General features: G+C 41.4%; 1 protein-coding gene across 11 annotated transcripts in view; it reads left to right on the forward strand.

Annotated features, from left to right (window-relative positions):
- PDE1C (phosphodiesterase 1C) overlaps positions 1–19380 on the forward strand; it is a 286375-nt gene that overhangs the window by 218682 nt on the left and 48313 nt on the right. For all 11 annotated transcript variants that reach the window (XM_017822899.1, XM_017822916.1, XM_017822992.1 and 8 more), the window contains 4 exons: positions 1450–1578; positions 8392–8493; positions 9791–9911; positions 18360–18441. In XM_017822899.1, coding sequence (XP_017678388.1) covers positions 1450–1578; positions 8392–8493; positions 9791–9911; positions 18360–18441 — 434 coding nt within the window. The remainder of the gene's footprint in view (positions 1–1449; positions 1579–8391; positions 8494–9790; positions 9912–18359; positions 18442–19380) is intronic.

Genomic DNA, 19380 nt, shown 5'->3' on the forward strand with positions numbered 1-19380 from the left:
TGTACAGAGCAATTTTAATGTATTATAGTTTTGAAGGAGATACTGTAATTTGACAATTTTTTTCTCCTTGTTGAATTTGAAGAATCAAACATTAACTGCATAAATCAGGCATTCAACAACATTTGTTGTATTTGTCAGTGAACACTACACAAACTATTTTCACTTGAGTGGAAAACCACACCTGCAGCAATGGCTTATGTTGGCCATTACCTGATCAGGGAAATATTTTTTAAAAGCTTTGTAAATTGCTAGACAGTAATTAATTGATCACAAACTAGAGTGGACCGGTGTATTTTATAAGGCTTTTGGGTTGGTGGAAGAAAGAAGAAGATAAAGGCGGCAGCAAAAGTCAGAAGTGTGCAAAGATTATGAAATCTCTAGTTGCAGTGATAACTGGACATCTAATATCTGTGTATTATTTTGACAATAGGAGTGTACTGGTAGCAATGACAAAATGTCTAGATGTCCTCAAATGACCCTGTACACTTGGGCACTTCTAAGGTGCGTTTTATCTTACCCTAAATTATATGTCTTTAGTGTATTAGCTGAATCACGCTGTGCATCAACAAGTGGTTGCTAAGATAAGCACACGTATGTGGAGGAAAGTTTAGGAATGTAGAAAAAAGTTTCTGTCTCTATTCTAGGCCAGACTGCACTCCACTGGTTACAGCTTCATCCATGCAAGAATTAGAGATCTGCTGTATTTCCCAATACTTATAAAAGGATTAAAGGAAGGACAGTTGTAATTTAATTTCTGTAATAGTGAACATCAGAGGGTGTAAGGTGTCTGAGGAGAAAAATATACACTGTTCTCTGAGAACCAGGTCTGAGTGGGGACTGTAACAAATCATACTCATCCTCTGTTGCCATTAACTTCTTTGTCTTCAGGCCAGTTTAGCTATTCATCTATCACAGATCTCTGCCCTGGGGCTTAAAGTAAGGCATGAAGTACCTTTGGTCTTACTCTGTCCCACTGCCAATTGCCTTTCCGGACAACACAGTCTAGCACATGGATGTCAGAATGCAATTCAGTTATGTCTTGCCTTCAGCCAGTTTTCTGTTCTGGACACAATATTGGGTCACATCTTGCAATTGCTTGCTTGGGTACAGTCAGGCTTTAATATCAGAGCAACATACAGAAGAACTGGAAAAAAGCCTCATGGTTCAAATTCCAATTTACGCATCTCTCACAGCTTTCAGCACTTGATTTCAAGTATGTAACAAAGCAACTATTGAATGTCAGCTGGTGAAATAGATTTTGCAGCGAGTTTTGATCTTTACATTTCTTTTACTGAATAACAGCAATTAACAAAGTATTACAAATGTTCTTAAAATGTGTGTACCTGTTCTGTAAACTTAATTGCTGCAGCTGATCAAAGGAAAACTTCTGAATGTGAGACTGTAGACAGGAAAGAAACAACATTTCCTATGTTTTCTTTTAAATGCTAGGTCAGACTCAGCCATTCTATATAATGACCGGTCTGTGCTTGAAAATCACCATGTTAGTGCGGCGTATCGTCTTTTGCAAGATGATGAAGAGATGAATATTTTATCTAATCTCTCAAAGGATGATTGGAGGTAAAAATTAACATGGTGACTGCCTAGGAATATTGCAGCATCACCATAGACTGCTATTACCTTGTTTGAATAGCGATATGCATTATTGTATATTACGTGTTAATATTTCTATGCTACAAGGTAAAGAACTTTAAAAGGTGTTTGTCTTGCTTATTTCTGCTTTCAGTTTTCACCTCTGATACTGAAGCTAGACTTTTTGATGATGCATTATAATACAGAAATTGACTCCCATCTAATTTCTAAGTATCACAGAGACACTCTTTGTACACATCCATTTTTGAGTGTAGAGCTAGCCTACTGTTTGTTCATCCTAAAGCCTAAACATAACCTTTATCTACTTTGACACTTCCTGCCTGGAAATTATAAATGGGACTAAAGAATGAAATAATCCAGTCCTTGGAGTATAGATCAGTCTACTGTATGTGTCAAGGTGATGTAAGAAGCTGTAATTTAAAATAAACCTCAAGAAATACATGATTTATGTGCCAAAATCAGCCCATGATTTCCTTTCTAATACCAGACAATTCAAACTGATAACAGTTTTCTGTTTTTATGGGATCTTTTGAACTTCAAGGTGTGATACTTGACAAATAGCCCATTGTGCTAGACAGAAGGAATCCTGCTTCGTAGTCTTTTTCAAGGAGGGGGACCCTATGTAACACACAGTGCCTTCTGCATATGCTTAAATGTGACACAGTGTTGAGTAATCATTTAATCTTGTATTAATATAAATGTGGGGAAATGAGCCCTTCTCTGGGGCCTGGGTTCTAGTAAAATGGTCAGTGACGGCTCTGCTTGCTAATCTGTTTAGCCTGAATTTCCTGTTTATTTTAACTTGTGGACAGTGATGTGATCCTATAGCTAAACACCAAGGATAACACTCAGGAACTTAGATGGCTAATTTCAGTCAATTGTGAGTGTTGTGAAGTAGTGGCCTGAAAATTCTATCCCCCAATATGGAGAATAGTCTCATAGTGGGCAGTAAAGAGGAAAACAAAAAAAAAAATACCTGCACCAAGGTGTTAAAAATCTCTTTTAGCTACAGCTGGCAATGCCTAGTCAAATATCAGCAACCTTTTATGTTGGTGGGGAAACATAAGGAAACTAACTAACTAGAAACATCAGCCTTAGAGCCACTGTCTGCAGGGAATAGCCACTGTTTACAGTGGAACAGCTAATTGAGTATGCTTCATTGCATAGATACTGCCTTAAGGGAAATGGTCTGCTTTCAGGCTTTAAACTGTTATTGATTGAATCAAAGCCAGCTTCAGATATTTCTCATTGATTCTATAGTGCCAACATGTGTGTCCTGTTGATGCAATGTGCTTAGACCCAAAGTTTCAAGTATTAACTTATCTCTTTAAGAAATACTGTAAGTGGCTGAGCAAAAATATTGAGTGATTTGGATTGCTTATTTGTTCTCTCTCAAGTAGGGCTTTTGTATTTTATAGCTGCTGATCAAGCTGCAGAACAAAAACCGTTGTTTGGAAGGGCTCTAATTAGAAAACATTGTGATTTTTGCATGCTTTTGCCTTTGACTGCCAGTATTTCATACAATTCCCATAGGCAAACATTTGGGAAGCACTTGTAAACATCAACTGACTCAGCAGATTCTGAGGTGTTGGGAAAAAAACCAAAAAAGCCTAGAGTTTTCCATTTTGGCACTCAAAAATAGGACACTCAGTACTGAAGAATGCTTTGGAAAACTAATAAAATGTGTCCAAATTAAACTTCACTTTTACAGACAGACCTGATAAATCTCTCTCAGCAAAAGGCCCTGGTAATGTTTTTTGGAAAGTAAATTCTTAAGTGCCTTTCTGAGCTGAACTCTGACACCTTTTTTCACATTACTAGTAAGAGAAAATCTGATGATCAGTGGATTTTGCAATCCCAGATATCTATGTGGATTTTATAACCTTTATGGAATTCAGTCATCTAGTTAGGGAGTGTATTTTTAGGAAAGATATGCAGAAAATTGGAGATACATTTCACTGTTGGAAAATAAATGGCCACAGGTTCTGTAAAAGCGGATGAGAATGGAAGAGAACTTTTGTGTTACCATCAAGAAAAAGAGTTGAAGTCTTACTGGTACTTAAACTACTTTTTTTCCCCCTCCATTTTAAAAAAACCTCTGGTGCTTATTAAGTATTTGAAAATCACTTGAGTTGCCTCATTTCATGAATCCCATTTGTGCAAGTTATCAACAAGTTAATGAAGAAACTATTAACAAAACCAGATCACAGTGAGCTAAGAAAATAAACTGCAAAGTGAACAAATGCCTTCCAAGATACAGCTATAGATATCTTTTCTGGCACTGTATTTAATTGCTAATAACTTTGATGCAGTTTATTAAAACAGAGCTCTTTACTGCCAAGTACAGGAATAAAAAGGTGTCTGGAAAATCTTTGTTTGCTTAGCTTTGTATGGGAGGACAACTTTGGGAAGTAACCTTTAATTCAATACTAACTTTGCCAGTAAAGCTGCTTGGCATTTTGTCCCTCAAATAATTCTGAGCCCTCTTTGTTAATCACTGTTATTAATTTCAAGATTGTGGTGAGAAACCATGAATTTTTTTTGACTGAAGACAACTTTGGTCATACTCTTCTTTTGTAAGTATAAGCGTGTGCATGGTTGCATAATCATGCCCTTTCCTTGTAAATTTTTGTTCCTTTGCATTCAGGATGGACATGTGAATATTCTGAGTGTTATACCTTTAGTGAGAACCAGCCAATGATGATATTTCCTTTAATGTGTTTTCCTATTAATTTCTGTAATAATAAAGTGCTGAGGCTTCAACCGGACAAAATTATCAAAATAGTTCAGTTCAGGAGATGTTGTATGGTGCACTAAGTATTTTTGTTTAAGCCTTTTATCAGTTCCTGTCATTGTTATCACACTTCAGCTATCTGTAGGTTTCTATATAAACCAGCTGAGCTGGTTTGCTCTAAAGAGTTGGCAGAGATCAGCATCTCCAGATCATGGCTCTTGTTTTCTCAGATAGTAAGTGTAATGAATTATACTTTGAATTATCTCAGCTAGATGAGAAACCTGAAGAAATGCTGCCACCAGTTTGTACTGTGTGATAGAGCATAGGACAGAGAGGTGCAAGCTAACAGGGCATAGTGCAGCTCTTGCTGTGTCTTTTAGGCCAGTTTCAACAACTGTTTAGTTTGCTCACGCTTGGGAGCAACCTTTTGTGCATATGATCTGCCTTTCTGCAGTTTCTTGATTGCCACGCAGCTGTTGCCTTGCAATTCTGAAGCCAGACCTGGATGCTCTTCCCTGAGGAGTCGCATGCTCCAGTGCCTCCTGTAAAAGTCCTGAGTCTCCTGTGTTGCATGTAGACTGCACCTGTGAATTGCAGTCACACTTAAATTAGAGCAGTAAACACTGCTGTTTATCAGAGGCAGATTTGGAAGGAGTCAGGCCCTATCTGTCTCAAGAGCTGATTCAGACTGCCCAATTCTGATGGAAGTTGTGTCAGTTGCTCCTGATTGTGCCTGAAATAAAAAGGATTTAGGTCAGATTTTGCAGCTAATACAACTGCCTACTCAAAACCTCCCATGAGATCCTAAACTGGTCACTGTTGTTTTTAGGACCGTTAGTTAATGAAAATGCGCTGCAGGGTGTAGTCAGTAAGAACAGGTGCAATATGTACATTGAATTAATGGTGAGGAAGTGGATCCCTTTTTCCTCCTCAAATAATGGAAGAAGGACAGTGGGTAGATTATAGGGGTATAATGCTCCTTCCTTTCTCATCAGCTTGCAGGATTTCTTCTTTTCTTGGGTACAGTTTTAAGTTACCTATTTTTTAAAGACTTGGACAACTTTTCTGGAGTCTAGTTATTTAAGAAATTACTTGGGACAGTTAGTATTTGAGTGAATTAAACTTTGATCTTCATGAAATTCTTCCTGACTACAAAACTGGGTTTGAAAACTAGGGAATGAAGGAGAACAAGATATTGGAGAAATACCGGGGGAATCTCCGACTTTATAATCTCACTGGTAAGTGAAATGAAGTGAGAGCTGAATTTGCGTGCTCTTTCACAATATGTCGATATTTATGAAGCCCAAGTATCCAGCACTGTAGTTTTGCACAATTTCACGGCAATGTATAGACATTTGAAAGTGGTGCAGTCTCTTCTCTTAACTCATTCTACTTTGAGACTGTCAAATATATTTTCTAAAAATAAAAGAAGTGGAAACTGTTTCAGTTGACTTGCTTTTCCTCTGCTTTTATATGCTGTGCTTCTGTAATAGAAAGGTGTTAGTCCAGATGAAAGACTGATTCCTCTGAAGGAATGTCATGTACAACATTAACAGGCTTTTGTGCATTATTAGAATCATTAAATATAGTCCAGAGATGCTTCAATGGAAACACCACTTGTAAACAATATCTGGGATCTATTTAGCCAGGGCTGCTAGACAGCATGCAGACTGCAGCACCATAATGTGTTGTGTGGACTTTGAAGACAATTGCAGAAACAAAGTGCTAAAAATGGTCAGAGCAAAAAGTAACAGCTGTGTGTACCAGGCTCTAATCTGACTCAGATGTGAAACCAAGAAATGGATAAACATATATCTGTGATTCTCTCGGTAGTGAATTCAGCATTATCTCGACTTAGCAAAAAATGAACAAATTTATCATCCTCTAGTGTTATGTCTTTTGAGATTTTCTCTCATGCATTCCCTATATCCACACTTTTCAAAGTCACCTGCTGTTGTGATGCCTGTTATTTGAAGTAACAAATAAGAACTCTTCAGTAGTAAAATCCTTACTATCTCTGAAGTATTTGTCATCTCTGTTTCAGAGGAAATAATGTTCTGAAGTATGTGCGGAGTTCAGAGAATGTGCATATTCCAGATTTGCATCTATGAAAGGGGAACTAGAATGTGTGTGCTTGTAAGCATATATACATGCTTGAACTACAGTCAGTGCCTCATTTTCCTGAACTGAGTCCTTTGCTTTTGTATTCCTTCTGCAATAAGCTATGCACAAAGTAGCCCATGCAGACCAATATGATGGAGTTGCAGTCCAGAGGATGTAGTGAGAAGTCTGCTGTTTCCCAGTGCTAATTGTTCCCACAGAATAATCACACCCTTTTCTTGTAAAAATGTGTTTCTATGCATTTGGGTTCTCCTTGTTTGTATTGACAGTGAGGTCTGTGCTGCTGGGAACTGACCAGGATTGGCAAAAAAAAATAAAATTAAAAATAATTTAAAATTAGTTGCTTTTCAGCCACCATATTGTTAGTCAACATACATGTTTAATGTAAGTATATGTAACTATAAGACATAAAAGATATCTATATCTTATATAACTGTAAGACATATTTTTATAGTCAGCAACAGTGTTGACTATGCAACTGATTGTACTTCGAGGTTGGGAGGAGGAGGTGGTTATACTGGGGGAAGAGTGAGGCCAGCTGATGCCATCAGTGTGCAGAACTCCTGGAGATGCGGAGGCTGCATTATGTGCCATCCATGGGATGGGGTAAGCACAGAAGTCTTGGGTCTCTACACATTGGTGACCTGGGGCTAGAACTTGAGCACAGCCACTAGAGGCAAAAGAGATGTGATCAAAGTAGACTACATCCTTCATGAAATATTTATGAAAAGGAGAATGGTAGCTTTTATTTTAAATGAATGGTGACCCATTTCTGAATCTTACAAAACCTGATCTGATATGCCAACCTTGGACTGTTCTTCCTCTTTAAACCTGTGGAGAACTGAACTGAGAGAAAGAGAAAGTAAATTTGTATTGTGTCTAGATCAGAAGGTTCTGATATTTAAAAATGTTTAGGACATCCATATCATCTTCAAAAGAATTTCATCTGAAGTCTAAATAAGTGTTGTGGTTAATTAATAATAATACTAATGCTGCTGCTGCTGCTAATAATAATAATAGTAATAAAATGAGAGAGAAATAACCCAGGAGAAATGAGTGATGCACAATAGCATTGCTCACCATCTGCTGACTGATGCCAAGCCTGTCACCAAGCAGTGGTCAGTTACTCCAGTTTGTATACTGGACATGTCGTTCTATGGTAAGGAGTATCCGTTTGGCGTGTTTGGTTCAGCTGTCCTGGCTGTGCTCCCTCCCAGCTTCTTGTGCACCTGCTCACTATCAGAGCATGGGAAACTCAAAAGTCCATGATTTGGAATAAGCACTATTTAGCAAAAATGAAACTATCAGTGTGTTACCAACATTATTCACATATTAAATCAAAACAAAGCACTGTACCAGCTACTAAGAAGAAAATTGACCCTATTCCAGCCAAAACTAGGACAGCAAGTTTTCTTAACAAAACTTAATACAGGAATAGTTTCAATTTATAATATCAGGAAAGTAGTGCAGGTTCTCAAAGGTCTTTAGTTCATATATGCATCATAGTAGTTTTTCTTTTAGTAGTGTGATTAAACTTTCAGCATAGGTATCTACCAGTTTTAGTCAAGTTCACCTGATTCCGAGGCTTCCATCTAAGAATGCCCTATAAAAGAAATCAATTTAAGAAGTTTGTGCTTAATTGAGAAAGCAGTACTAATACCAATATGCTCTTCAAAAAACATCTAGGATTTCTCTACCAAGGATCAACCACCTGGCTTAATTTGCAGCCCTCCCACTTCTATGTTTGTATAGAAAATCCTTCATCCTCTTTCCCATCCCTGAAAGAGGGATAATAGAAAGAGTTACATACAAAGGCATTGCTGTCAAAAATTTGCAAATAGACAACAAAAGAAACTGGAGTTTGTCTGATGCTGGGTTTTGTGCTTCTCTTTCCTTGCTGCTCTCATTGTGATGCCATTCGAAAGAGAATTCAGAGCTCTAGTGATTGAGATGGTGTTGGCCACTGATATGTCCTGTCACTTCCAGCAAATCAAAGCTATGAAGAATGCTTTGCAGCAGCCAGAAGGGTGAGTCACTTTACAGCACAGTGCAGTGTGGGGCTGCATTTTCAGTGGGAGCTTTGCCATTGTGTTTAACTTCAGAAGCAGTTCTCCAGAGGCTCTCACTTTCTCTGATGTCCCCATCAATTTTCTTTCTGCTGTTGAATTTATAATGAATTCACTTAGGAAGGCATTGGCACACATCTCTACTCTGTGCTGGTGGACCAAAGCTTGGAAATGTTCACCGTTGTTGGGAAAAGCCTCACTGGGCATTTTCCTGGTGGGTAACACCAAGGACATGATTCAGTTGAGTCATCTCTACAGATTAAGTATGACACAAGGTTATAAGATCTGCAGAACACAACTTACGCTTTTGCCCTTCTGCCGATGCTATCAGCTGCCAACTCTGCAAGGGGCCTGCTTTATAACCAGAGGACGGATGAAAACAACTTGAGATCCACTGAGGGAACAACTGGAAAATAATAGATGGAGCAGTATGGGAAAGGCCTTTTCTTCTTCCCAGTATGTCACTGGGAGCTGTGATATTTTGTTTACAGCTCTTCCCCTTAAAATTCTTTCTGTACAGCACAAAGTGCTGAGTGATGGTCCATTTTTCACCCTGGACAAACGTCTGTCCAAAGCGTCCCAGAATTATACCTGTATAAGAATTTTATACCTGTAGCAGACCAGAGTGCGACTAGCCACTTGGTCTTCTCAGAAGCTACAACTCTTTCAACTATTTCAGATAGCCAAAAAGTGGAATTAAAAAATGAGACCACCCATCCTGAGAAAGCTTTTGGGCTAGCCTCTTAGGTTATGGTTGTAAGAAATCACCAGCCTTTTTTCTGTGAAAACAGATGCCAGGTTTCGTTTCTGATCTCATACTAGTTTTCTATCAGTGAAACATTTATCAGTTACTGTGTAGACTCATCAGAGCCCCTGAGATGAGATCCTGATTGTTCATTACAGTATGATGGTAGGGAATAGCTTCTCTTCCGAGCTGCATAAAATGCAGCCCAGATGAAATGGGAAGCACAGCAGCTCTTCAAGCCTGTTAGTGCAGACAAGCAAGCCTGGAAAGTTGTTCAACAAGGCTGAGCAACATTTCTTTTTGTATTTTTTAATGTCTCTTTTAAAACAGGAATGGCGCATGTTGGAGAAATAAGACAGTCGTTCAGAGTTGTCTGACTTTATGAGCAGAGAAGTCACTTTATTAATATGCTGGCCAAGGATTCTAATTACCTTATTTCCCTGAAGGTAACATTTTTGTCATTGGCCCCTGCAGGAGTAGACAATTAATTTGTTTAATCTTTTGGGTTTTCAGAATTGACAAGCCGAAAGCCTTATCACTGTTGTTACATACAGCAGATATCAGTCATCCAGCCAAAGCTTGGGATCTCCACCATCGCTGGACAATGTCTTTGCTAGAGGAGTTCTTCAGACAGGTAAAGCCAGGGCCATTCCTTCATATTTCTGCAGCTGAGAGGGAGTATGCAGGATTGGGCAAAGAAGTAGGGAAATATGAACACAGATATTTTCCTTTTCTCTGATATATGTAAGAACCTCCTAAATAGTATGAAGCTTTCTCCTCTGGCACCAGTAACACTGGCCATTATGCCTTTTAGAAAGTTAATTTTCTGATACACTGTCTATAGATGTAAACATTTTATACCTAGAAGAAATTCTGATTTGAGAAGCTAATATATCTTTTAGATTAGGAAAATATAGAATATGTGTCACTCAGCTCTAGAACCATAAAAACAGATTTGACTAGCTGTACTTAAAGAACTGTACTTTCATTGTTGGGGTGGATATGAAAAAGGCTTATTTTTCCCTTACTTTAGGTGAAGTGAACTGATCAAGATTATAGCTCATAGTGGACCATCTGTTGACAGACCCACAAATCTAAACAAATCATTGAGCTCTGTGTGATAGTTAAAAGGTCCTCAAGTGATTAATAAAAACATTTAAAGACCTGCCTTAAAAAAAAAAGAAGTAAAGAGAGAGCTCTTAAGGAGTGCTTAGGATACTTTTCACTAATATGAATTAGTAACCTAAGCAGAAAATTGAGTGCTTATTTTCCCTCCAGAGTTCTATAACTTCATATTATATAGTAAATCTGAATGCAAAAGGGAAAAATATATGACAATTTTTAAAAAGTTCTGACAATTTTTTAACATTACGTTTGTTTTTAAAGACACTGCAGGAATCCTTTTTTAAAGAGGACATTGCAAGAATTTGCTTTGAAATTAATCTCTTTATTTGTTTTTCAAACCATGAATGGCTTTAGAGGTAGATCATCCCACAGCTATCTCTGTGTTGCCACACTGGAGACTCATGCAAGTAGGATGGTTTTAATATGCATTTAAGGGAAAAAAATGTGCATGTTTATACTTATCTAGCTCAAAATTATACTAAATGTGTTAAAATACACAACTACTGAGTCCCCTAAAGACGTGTGATGGAATTAAGATTAGCTAGGTGCGAGACCACAAAAAGTCCAAGTTTTGATCTGTTTTACACATATAAAGAAGGCAAAATTATTATTTTATATTTTTATAAGAATAATTTCATTACAACTAACAAATCTTACTTTAGCTTTGAATGATGAATGCCTCCACACTTAGATGAAGCTATGTATAAAACTTGTATTCTAGTTCCAAATTCAGATGCATTAAGCTTGTCACGAAGCATGAACTTGTGTTCATTGAAGTTATTTAGTACTAGATCAATAAGTACATCCCTACCTCACAGCAGAAGAATGCTTCTCTCAAGTTGTAATGGTTAATTTTTGCAGTAGCCAGGAGGGGACACCAAGTTTATTCTATACCATCTCATGTCATTTTCCGGGGATGGGGGTAAGGGCTATAAGGGCTTTCTTCCAGGTCAGGATAGCGTGGTGAGGGTTGGGTTGGGCTCTGCAGTGAGCATTTGCATGTGAATCATTCGCCTCCTTTTACACTTTTGTTATTAATATTATTGCTGTTACTGTTCATTTTCTTATCTCGCTGCTGTTTTTATCTCAACCTACAATCTTGACCTTCTGTGCCTCCAGTTCTCTCCAGCCTGCTGCAGGAAGGGACGGGAGGAGAGAGAGTGGCACATGATTTGGAGGTTTTTGGTGGGAACACTAAATTGGAGAATACAATTCCTAAAGCACAACAGCCTAGTTTGGCACCCAATGTGAGGCTCGAAGTTTTGAGATAAAACCAGATCTGACCACAATGGGTTGGAAGAAATTCAATCAAAGCATTTGTTGTATTAGGTGTGGAGCCACTGGTCACAATGTTGCTTGGTCTGTTCACTGGTTGTTGCTGTACTGTGTGATATCAGCTTATAATAGGATAATATCAAGGACAATGAGGGTCCTTAGGGATGTGTATTCAGTGTTGCTCTCCTGCCCTTACCCCAGGCGCTACCTTTGGGAGTCCATTAATAATCATACCTCATCTGTGGGGGGAACAGGGGAGGATGATTTTTCCCAGCTTTTCACCCCATATTCCTCCTTCAGACCTGTTACAACAGCTTTTGAGAATTTTGAATTCCCTTTGGATGTTGAGGAAAGCATATTCTTATTACTAAGTCTGCCAGGTTTCCTCAGTGCAGTCCACCACACCATGAAGTTATTGAGAGATCTGCCCGGGGTGAATAGTCATGAGTGGCATAGAATGTGGGAGAAAATGGGCCAGCTTTTGAGGGACTGTTCTGCTCCAATGGTTTGGAAGTTCACTGCTGAACAACTGCAGGACCCTGATTAAGTGGCAGATTATTTGAAAGAGGACTGATGTGGCAGCTCCAGAGAGGTGTGAACTTATGCAAGTGCTGGGCCCTGGCTACTTTTTGTCGAACACTGCTCATTACTAGACAGCACCCTCAGGGGGAAGAGGAGAAAAGCAGACCAACAGGCACTGTGGTCACTCAAACTGCAGCTGAACCAGAGAAACAACTTGTGCCAGTAGCAGAAGAAGAAATCCAAGGCAAAATCAGTTCACATAGTGAGGGATGAAGAGGAAGCAGGGCTCTCAGAACAGAAGGAAGAGGCGGGGCCAGAGATAATCACTGCATCCCTATCCCTGGGTGAGCTGCAAGATATGCAAAAAGATTTGAGGCGCCAGTTGGATGAGCCCCTGGTGACCTGACTGCTCTGATGCTGGGATATTACAGCCCAAAATATGAAACTAGATGGTAGTGAAGCCAAGCAGCTGGGATCCCTGTCCTGGAATGGGGGCATTGGCAAGGGGACTGGGAAGAGGACAGAAAGTCTCAGCCTCTGGAGGCAACTCCTGTCAAGTGTAAGGGAAAGGTATTCCCTCAAGGATGATCTAGTAGTGCCCCCAAGCAGGTGGAATGCCATGAAGCAAGGTATCCAGTACCTGAGAGATGTGCTGGAGGTAATTTGTAGAGATTCAAATGATGAGCAGTTCCTTATAGATACAGACGACATCCAGTGTACACAATCCCTGTTGTGGTGGTTTGGACCTTGGTTTTTCCCCCAGAGGCTGAAAAAGTGGTAGACCCCAAGGGGTGGAAACCCCTGGATGTTATGAAGTTTTGCCCAATGGGCGCTCCTGCAAAATGTAAACATATCACAAGCTCACCGGAAGAGATGAGTTTTAGTTTCGGGTTGTTGTTGGAGGAGAGGTGGCCATGTTGTGAGCCACGAGGTAGGGGCTCTGAGCCCCTTGGGGCCTCTGGCCCCCTCCCAGCCCCTGGCTGGGGGAAGATTGCAGAGACTTGGAACAGTCTTAGACTGGGCTAAGTGTCTGTAGTATGCTGGGAGATGTTTTCTCCATGGGCGCAGAGCAGCAGCCGGCACTGACCAGAGAAACAGTGGCACAGAGCCAGGACAGATAAGACCTGAACCGGAGAAGCAACAGAGACATGCAGCATCGCAGAAAGGACTCCTGGAAAGGGAGAGAGAGAGAGAGAGAGAGAGAGAGCGCCAGCAGCAGAGCTACAGAGTTTGGGGTAAGACTGAATACCAGACCCCAAAACTCCCTTGAGACCCCTTGAAGCCCCTCTTAGAGAAGAGGGACATGGACTCCTACTTTGGAGAGAGTTTTAGACATGCAGCACCGGAGAGAGAGAGGAGCTAAGAAGCTCAAGAGACGTCCCGGAGCTGGACCAGGACGGCCAGATGGAATGCGGGGGGAGTTGACCTTGGCTCCCCCCTCGCACTGCTGCCACGGTGGCAGCCTGAGAACAGGGCACAGAGGCCCTGCGGGAGCTTGAATCTCCTGGAGATACCAGACCGTCACGAAGACCCCCTGTGTCTTCGTGATATGACCGTGGTGAAACGACCTTGTCTGGGGTGACGAAGCCCACGGAAGACCCCTCGGTTCTGAGGCGATGGGGCCGAGAGAGAGGCTTGGATACCTCCCTCGTGAGTGCTGGCAGAAAGCCAGCCACAGCTGCTGCATGCATAAGAAGAAGAAACCTGCTGCCTTGGAAGATGCTCCTGCTGTTCAGAGACTGGAAGGGATCTGTCCTTCTTTCCCTCCTGGACTTTTATTTGGAGGGGAGAGGAGATCTGATCCATTGTAAATACTGTATGTCATGGTAGAGATATTGTGATCGTGTGTATAATGTGATATGGTATTTATCTGTACAGTCATTGTAATATATTCCCTTTCCCCCATTTGGAGTCTGGTGTGTTTTGTCTGGAAAAACCCATCTCACATTAGGTTGAGATGTGGGAAGGGGTTTAGACTAGGGGATTGGATTTTGAAGCTATCTCAAACCATGACACCTGTGGAAGAAGTTTGCAAAGAGCATGCCATTGCTGTGTATTGTTGGCATTTATGTCAAGGAAAGTAGAACAAACAGTGCTTCAGGTGACGACCCAACTCAGACAATATGAAGATCATTGTTTTTCCTCCTTACTGATCTGTGCTTTGGCTGTGGAAAGAGTGTCCAAGACTGCGGGCAGATTCAGAAGGCTCGAGCAAACTGGAGAGGAAATGTCCCATGCACCACCAGTATGGACCAGAGTCTCTGCTGTTGGGCAAGCACCCTCGGCTCGAGAGAGAGCAAACACCATGAGGTAACCTGTAGTTTTTCCTGTTTGACCATGGAGAAGACATGAGGAAGTGGGATAGAAAACCCACCTCTGCCCTAGCAGCATGGGTACATGAGTTGAAAGAAAGGACAACCACTGCAGGAAATTCTTCAAGGATAAATGCCACTCCAGTTTCCAGTGGGCAAGTCCTCAGACAGAACAACAGGCTGATATTACTTCTAATCCTCTTGAAGGGACCTCCAGTTCATATTTACAAGAAGTGAGCAATGAGTACTAAGACCAAGACTAAAGGGGCCCTGCCTCCAGCCAGGTGGAGGAAAGGAACTGTGTGGATCTGATGACCTGACACATCAGACCCACAAGAGTATATATAAGGCTTTAGCTGACACTGGTGCACACTGTACCCTGATGCCATCAAGATATGTAGGGGCAGAATCTATCTCTATTTCTGGGGTGGCAGAGGGATCCCAACAGCTGACTACTGGAAGCTGAAGTGACCCTGACTAGGAAGGAATGACAGAAGCACCCCGTAGTGACTGGCCCACAGTGCATCCTTGGCATAGATTACCTCAGGAGAGGGTATTTCAAGAACCCAAAAGGGCATCATTGGGCTTTTGGGATAGCTGTTGTGGAGACAGAGGAAATTAGACAGCTGAATACCTCGCCTGGTCTCTCAGAGGACCCTTTTGTTATGGGATTGGCTGAGGGTCAAAGAACAATAAGTGCTGCTACCACAACAGTGCACTGTCAACAATACCATGCAAACCATGACTCCATGAATCCCATCCATGGGATGATTTGTGAACTAGAAAGCCAGGGAGTGGTCAGCAAGACTTGCTCACACTTTAATAGTCCTGTGTGGCCAATGCATAAGTCCAGTGGAAAGTGGAGACTGACAGTGGACTATCGTGGCGTGAACGAAGTCACAGCACCACTGAGTGCCGCTGTGCTCTACATGCTGGAACTTCAGTAAAAACTGGAGTCCAAGGCAGCAAAGCGGTGCCACCACTGACATTGCTAATGCCTTTTCTCCATTCATTTAGAAACAGAGTGCAGGGCAGAGTTTGCTTTCACCTGGAGGGGCATCCACTATACTTGAACTGATTGCCCCAGGGGTGGGGAAACACAGCCCCACTACTTGCCATGGACTGATCCAGACTGCACTGGAAAAGGGTGAGGCTCCAGAACACTTCCAGTACATTGATGACATCATCACATGAGGCAACACAGCAGAGGCAGTTTTTGAGAAAGGGGAAAAGATAATCCAAATCCTCCTCAAGGCAGGTTTTGCCATAAAGCAAAGTAAGGTCAAGGGACCTGCCCAGGAAATTCAGTTTTGAGTAGTAAAATGGCAAGATGGATGTTGTCAGATTCCAATGGATGTGGTGTCATGGTTTGAAATTGGCCCCCCCTTGAGAGTTCGGGGGCTCAGAGGTGATTGGGTGCCAGGGCAGTGTTCCCTGGAGAGCCAATCACCCTCCATGTTGTTCGCTTCTGCTAAAAATCATATATACACAGCACTGGAAGCTGTTGGCAGTTCTGCTGTTGGTGTCTGCTGTGTGTAGGTGTAGAAGGCCAGGGGGTGGCTGGGCTCCTTCCCCCCCCCTTCAGGGGGGAGGGGGAGCCCTGTGGCCCCCAACTCTGTCTAGGCCAGAGTTAAGAGGCACCATTTAGAGTGTGTGCTGTGAAGGAAGGAATTTGCAGCACCTGAGGTAAGAGAAGAGAGGCAGGCTTTGCAGCCAAGCCCTCTCTTCCCCCTCCTTTTCTGCAGTTAAAGCTGTGGAGGGGGGCTTTTTTCTTTCCCTCCACTATAAGTGGAGGAGAGGCTCAGCATTGAAGCTGAGCCAAGAGACGGGCTGGAGGAGGTAGGCCCGGCGCTCGGGAGAGGAATCCCAGATGAAATTGGAGACAGGCCAAGAGCTCAGGAGTTGCCTGCTGAAGCTGACCGGGGGCAACCAAAAACTGACTTGGAGGACGCTTGGTAAGCTGAACTACACTGCAGCAGCCTACGAACTGAGGTATGAGATCGAGAGGGAGAGATCACATAGCAGACCGAAAAGACTCAAAGCTATCTTCTTGGACTTTGTGAGGAGAAAGACTGCAACAAACAGCCAGAGCTTGGTGAGGGGGGAGCGTTTGAGCCCAGAACACTCCCACGAGAGAAACTGCGTTACCCAGCAGCCTGAAAAGGCTCTTCCTGGACTAAAGTTAAAGGGAGGGGCTTAAAAAGACTGACAGAAATGTAATATATATATATATATATATAGCTGCTTGTAGTTTGTACAGTATATTTATTTGTGTAAATAAATGTATATACTTTCCCCTTCCCCTATAGAAGCCTCTGACCTAAAAGTTTCTCTCTGGTGTTAGGATAAATTGTGGGAAGGGGTGGGGGGAAGCCTGGAAATCGGATTTTTAGATTTCTAATGTGGCTCAAACTGCCAGACGTGGTCAACAAAAGAGCAGCTATGTCCTCACCAACCAGCCAAAAGGAAACACAAGCTTTCCTAGGTACTGTGGGGAAGATGCATATTCCAGATTACCATCAGATTGTGAGACCTCTCTATCAAGTGACCCAGAAGGAGAACAATTTTGAGTGGAACTTTTGAGCAAATTAAACAGGAGATTGTTCACACAGTAGCCTTTGGGCCAGTCAGAACAGCACAAGATGTGAAAAATGTGGCACATGCTTTGGAGGTTTTTAGTGGGCATACTAAATCAGAGAATACCATCCCTAAACCATGAGTTTGAGAACTACTACTAGCCAGAGGGGACTATGGTTGTAAGGAACTGGTCTGGTTTCGGATTAGATATATTCTTATGCTCTTCCTTAATGCTCTTCACCTGCAGACACTTTTCTGTCCTTTCTGTTAAGTGTCTTGCAGAGATAAAGCCTGACTTAACCTATATCAGAACAGGTGCCCAACCCTTTTGGTTTCCAACTATTTTGCTATGTGACATGTCATAGGTCTTCCTACACTAAGTAATCATGCTGTAGGTGTGAATGATATTGAGCACTACTGCCTTTTTATATTCAGTGGCTATGAGCAAACACCTTGCCTTAATTAATTTGTTTTACTAATGCATTTTAGGTAGCCATGGGGAAGCTGCCCAAACAGTCAAGTGTCTCTCTGAGCAGTCACAAAGGCAGTTTGGTGTTCCTTCCCAAGAGAATTAGCCACTGGAGTTTTTAAGAGGTCTAAGGAATAATGAAAAATCATGGCATTGAGAGATGGTTTTTCTGAGAGTTTTACCCTGATATTGTATATTAGACTCCTAACATAAAGCAGAATTGTTCTACAGTGGAAGAATACTATTGCTTGTTGTTCCATACAAAATTCTAACAGGACTTGTGCCCCCATTTATGGGCCCAGTATTGATTGCCAGGGTACTCCGCCTATGACAGGTTGCCAGTTTGAAACGGAGCTATTTACCACCATCTGCTGACAGGCCCCAGCCTGTCAGCCAGTTCCCCATCCACTGCATGGACCACTTGTCTATACTGTAATGCATCAGTGTCTTTAGGAGGAGGCAGTGGGAAACCCTATCAAAAGCCTTGGAAAAGTCCAGGTAGAGAATGCCCACAGCTTGGCCCACAACAACCAAGCAGGTTACTTTCTTGTAGAAAACTGTTGGTGTTGTCTTTGGAAAAAATCAATAATCTGCATCTGGCCAGCCATGGCCTATGAATTCCTTCTCTGAAAGACTCAAATTATCCACAATTTGTGTTAAAAATAAACAAACAAAAAATGCAAATAAAATCAAAGTTTAATTAAAGAAAGTAAAATGAGAGGCTTTTACGGTTGTGAAGTAAGATATAGAAGTGCAATGTGTCTTGTCCTTTTCTAATTTCATCTCAATTTTTTTTCTCTAGGGTGACAAAGAAGCAGAACTAGGGCTGCCCTTCTCTCCCCTGTGTGATCGCAAATCTACTATGGTTGCTCAGTCTCAAATAGGTATGTCCCTTTTGGTGCATGTGAAGCAGCATCTTAAAAGCAAAACTTACTCTTCCCTGTAGGGCTAAGATCATAGTGATTTCTCATCATTTGGAACTATGTTAAAGAGAAAAAATGTAGTACAATAGCATTATTTTTCCCAGATTAACCATTCAAAGCTGGGGAGCCTTTACGTGTATGGTAATGGTTCCATACATTCACCAAGTTACCTCTGATGTATCTGCAGAGATAGCTACAGTGCCTGATCATGACACTTGTTCCATAGTTTTCTGAGCTGTGAAGAATGGGTGCACATGGCAACATCGTGTGATGTGAGTGTCATTGGTGTATATGATGACCTATGCAAAAATGCTGTGTGTTTTTCAATTTATTCCTCCAACCCTTTCCTCCCAAAACTTTAAACCAACCATTATTTTTCACTGAAGCCAAGCAAGTAGCAAATATTTTTCTGTGCCACCCTTTCAGAAAAGAGATCTTTTTACAAGCGCACCAACAGCACTTTCTCTACCTTTCCTTCAGTTACTGAATGAAAAATTAGGGGAAGGATGAGGCAACAAGCCTGGCATTTGGTGAGAGAATAAGAGGGGCTAAGTGAAGTAAAACTGTTGAGGGGGCTTGGAGCAAAGAAAGGACAAGGGAAAAGGTGGATTTTTGGGTGGATTTTTATATCTAGGAAGCAAGTGAACTAGATAGAGAAACATGTTCTAATCTCAACTGGAGAATAGGTAGTTTAATAGAATAGCAAAAGAAAGATAACATGGATACTAAAATTGAGGGAATTGAGAAAGACAGAGAATGTATTGAAGGAAAACAAACAAAATATTTGAACCATGAGATTTCTCTTGAAGAACAAGACAAAGATATCCCAAAACCTAGGAAAGTGCAGATTCGTATCTTTGGCTAAGAGCCATTTCTGTTTAAAATTATTTCATTGTTCCT

Source organism: Lepidothrix coronata, unplaced genomic scaffold (assembly GCF_001604755.1).
Source record: "Lepidothrix coronata isolate B3197 unplaced genomic scaffold, Lepidothrix_coronata-1.0 Scaffold3, whole genome shotgun sequence".
Classification (NCBI taxonomy): Eukaryota; Metazoa; Chordata; class Aves; order Passeriformes; family Pipridae; genus Lepidothrix; species Lepidothrix coronata.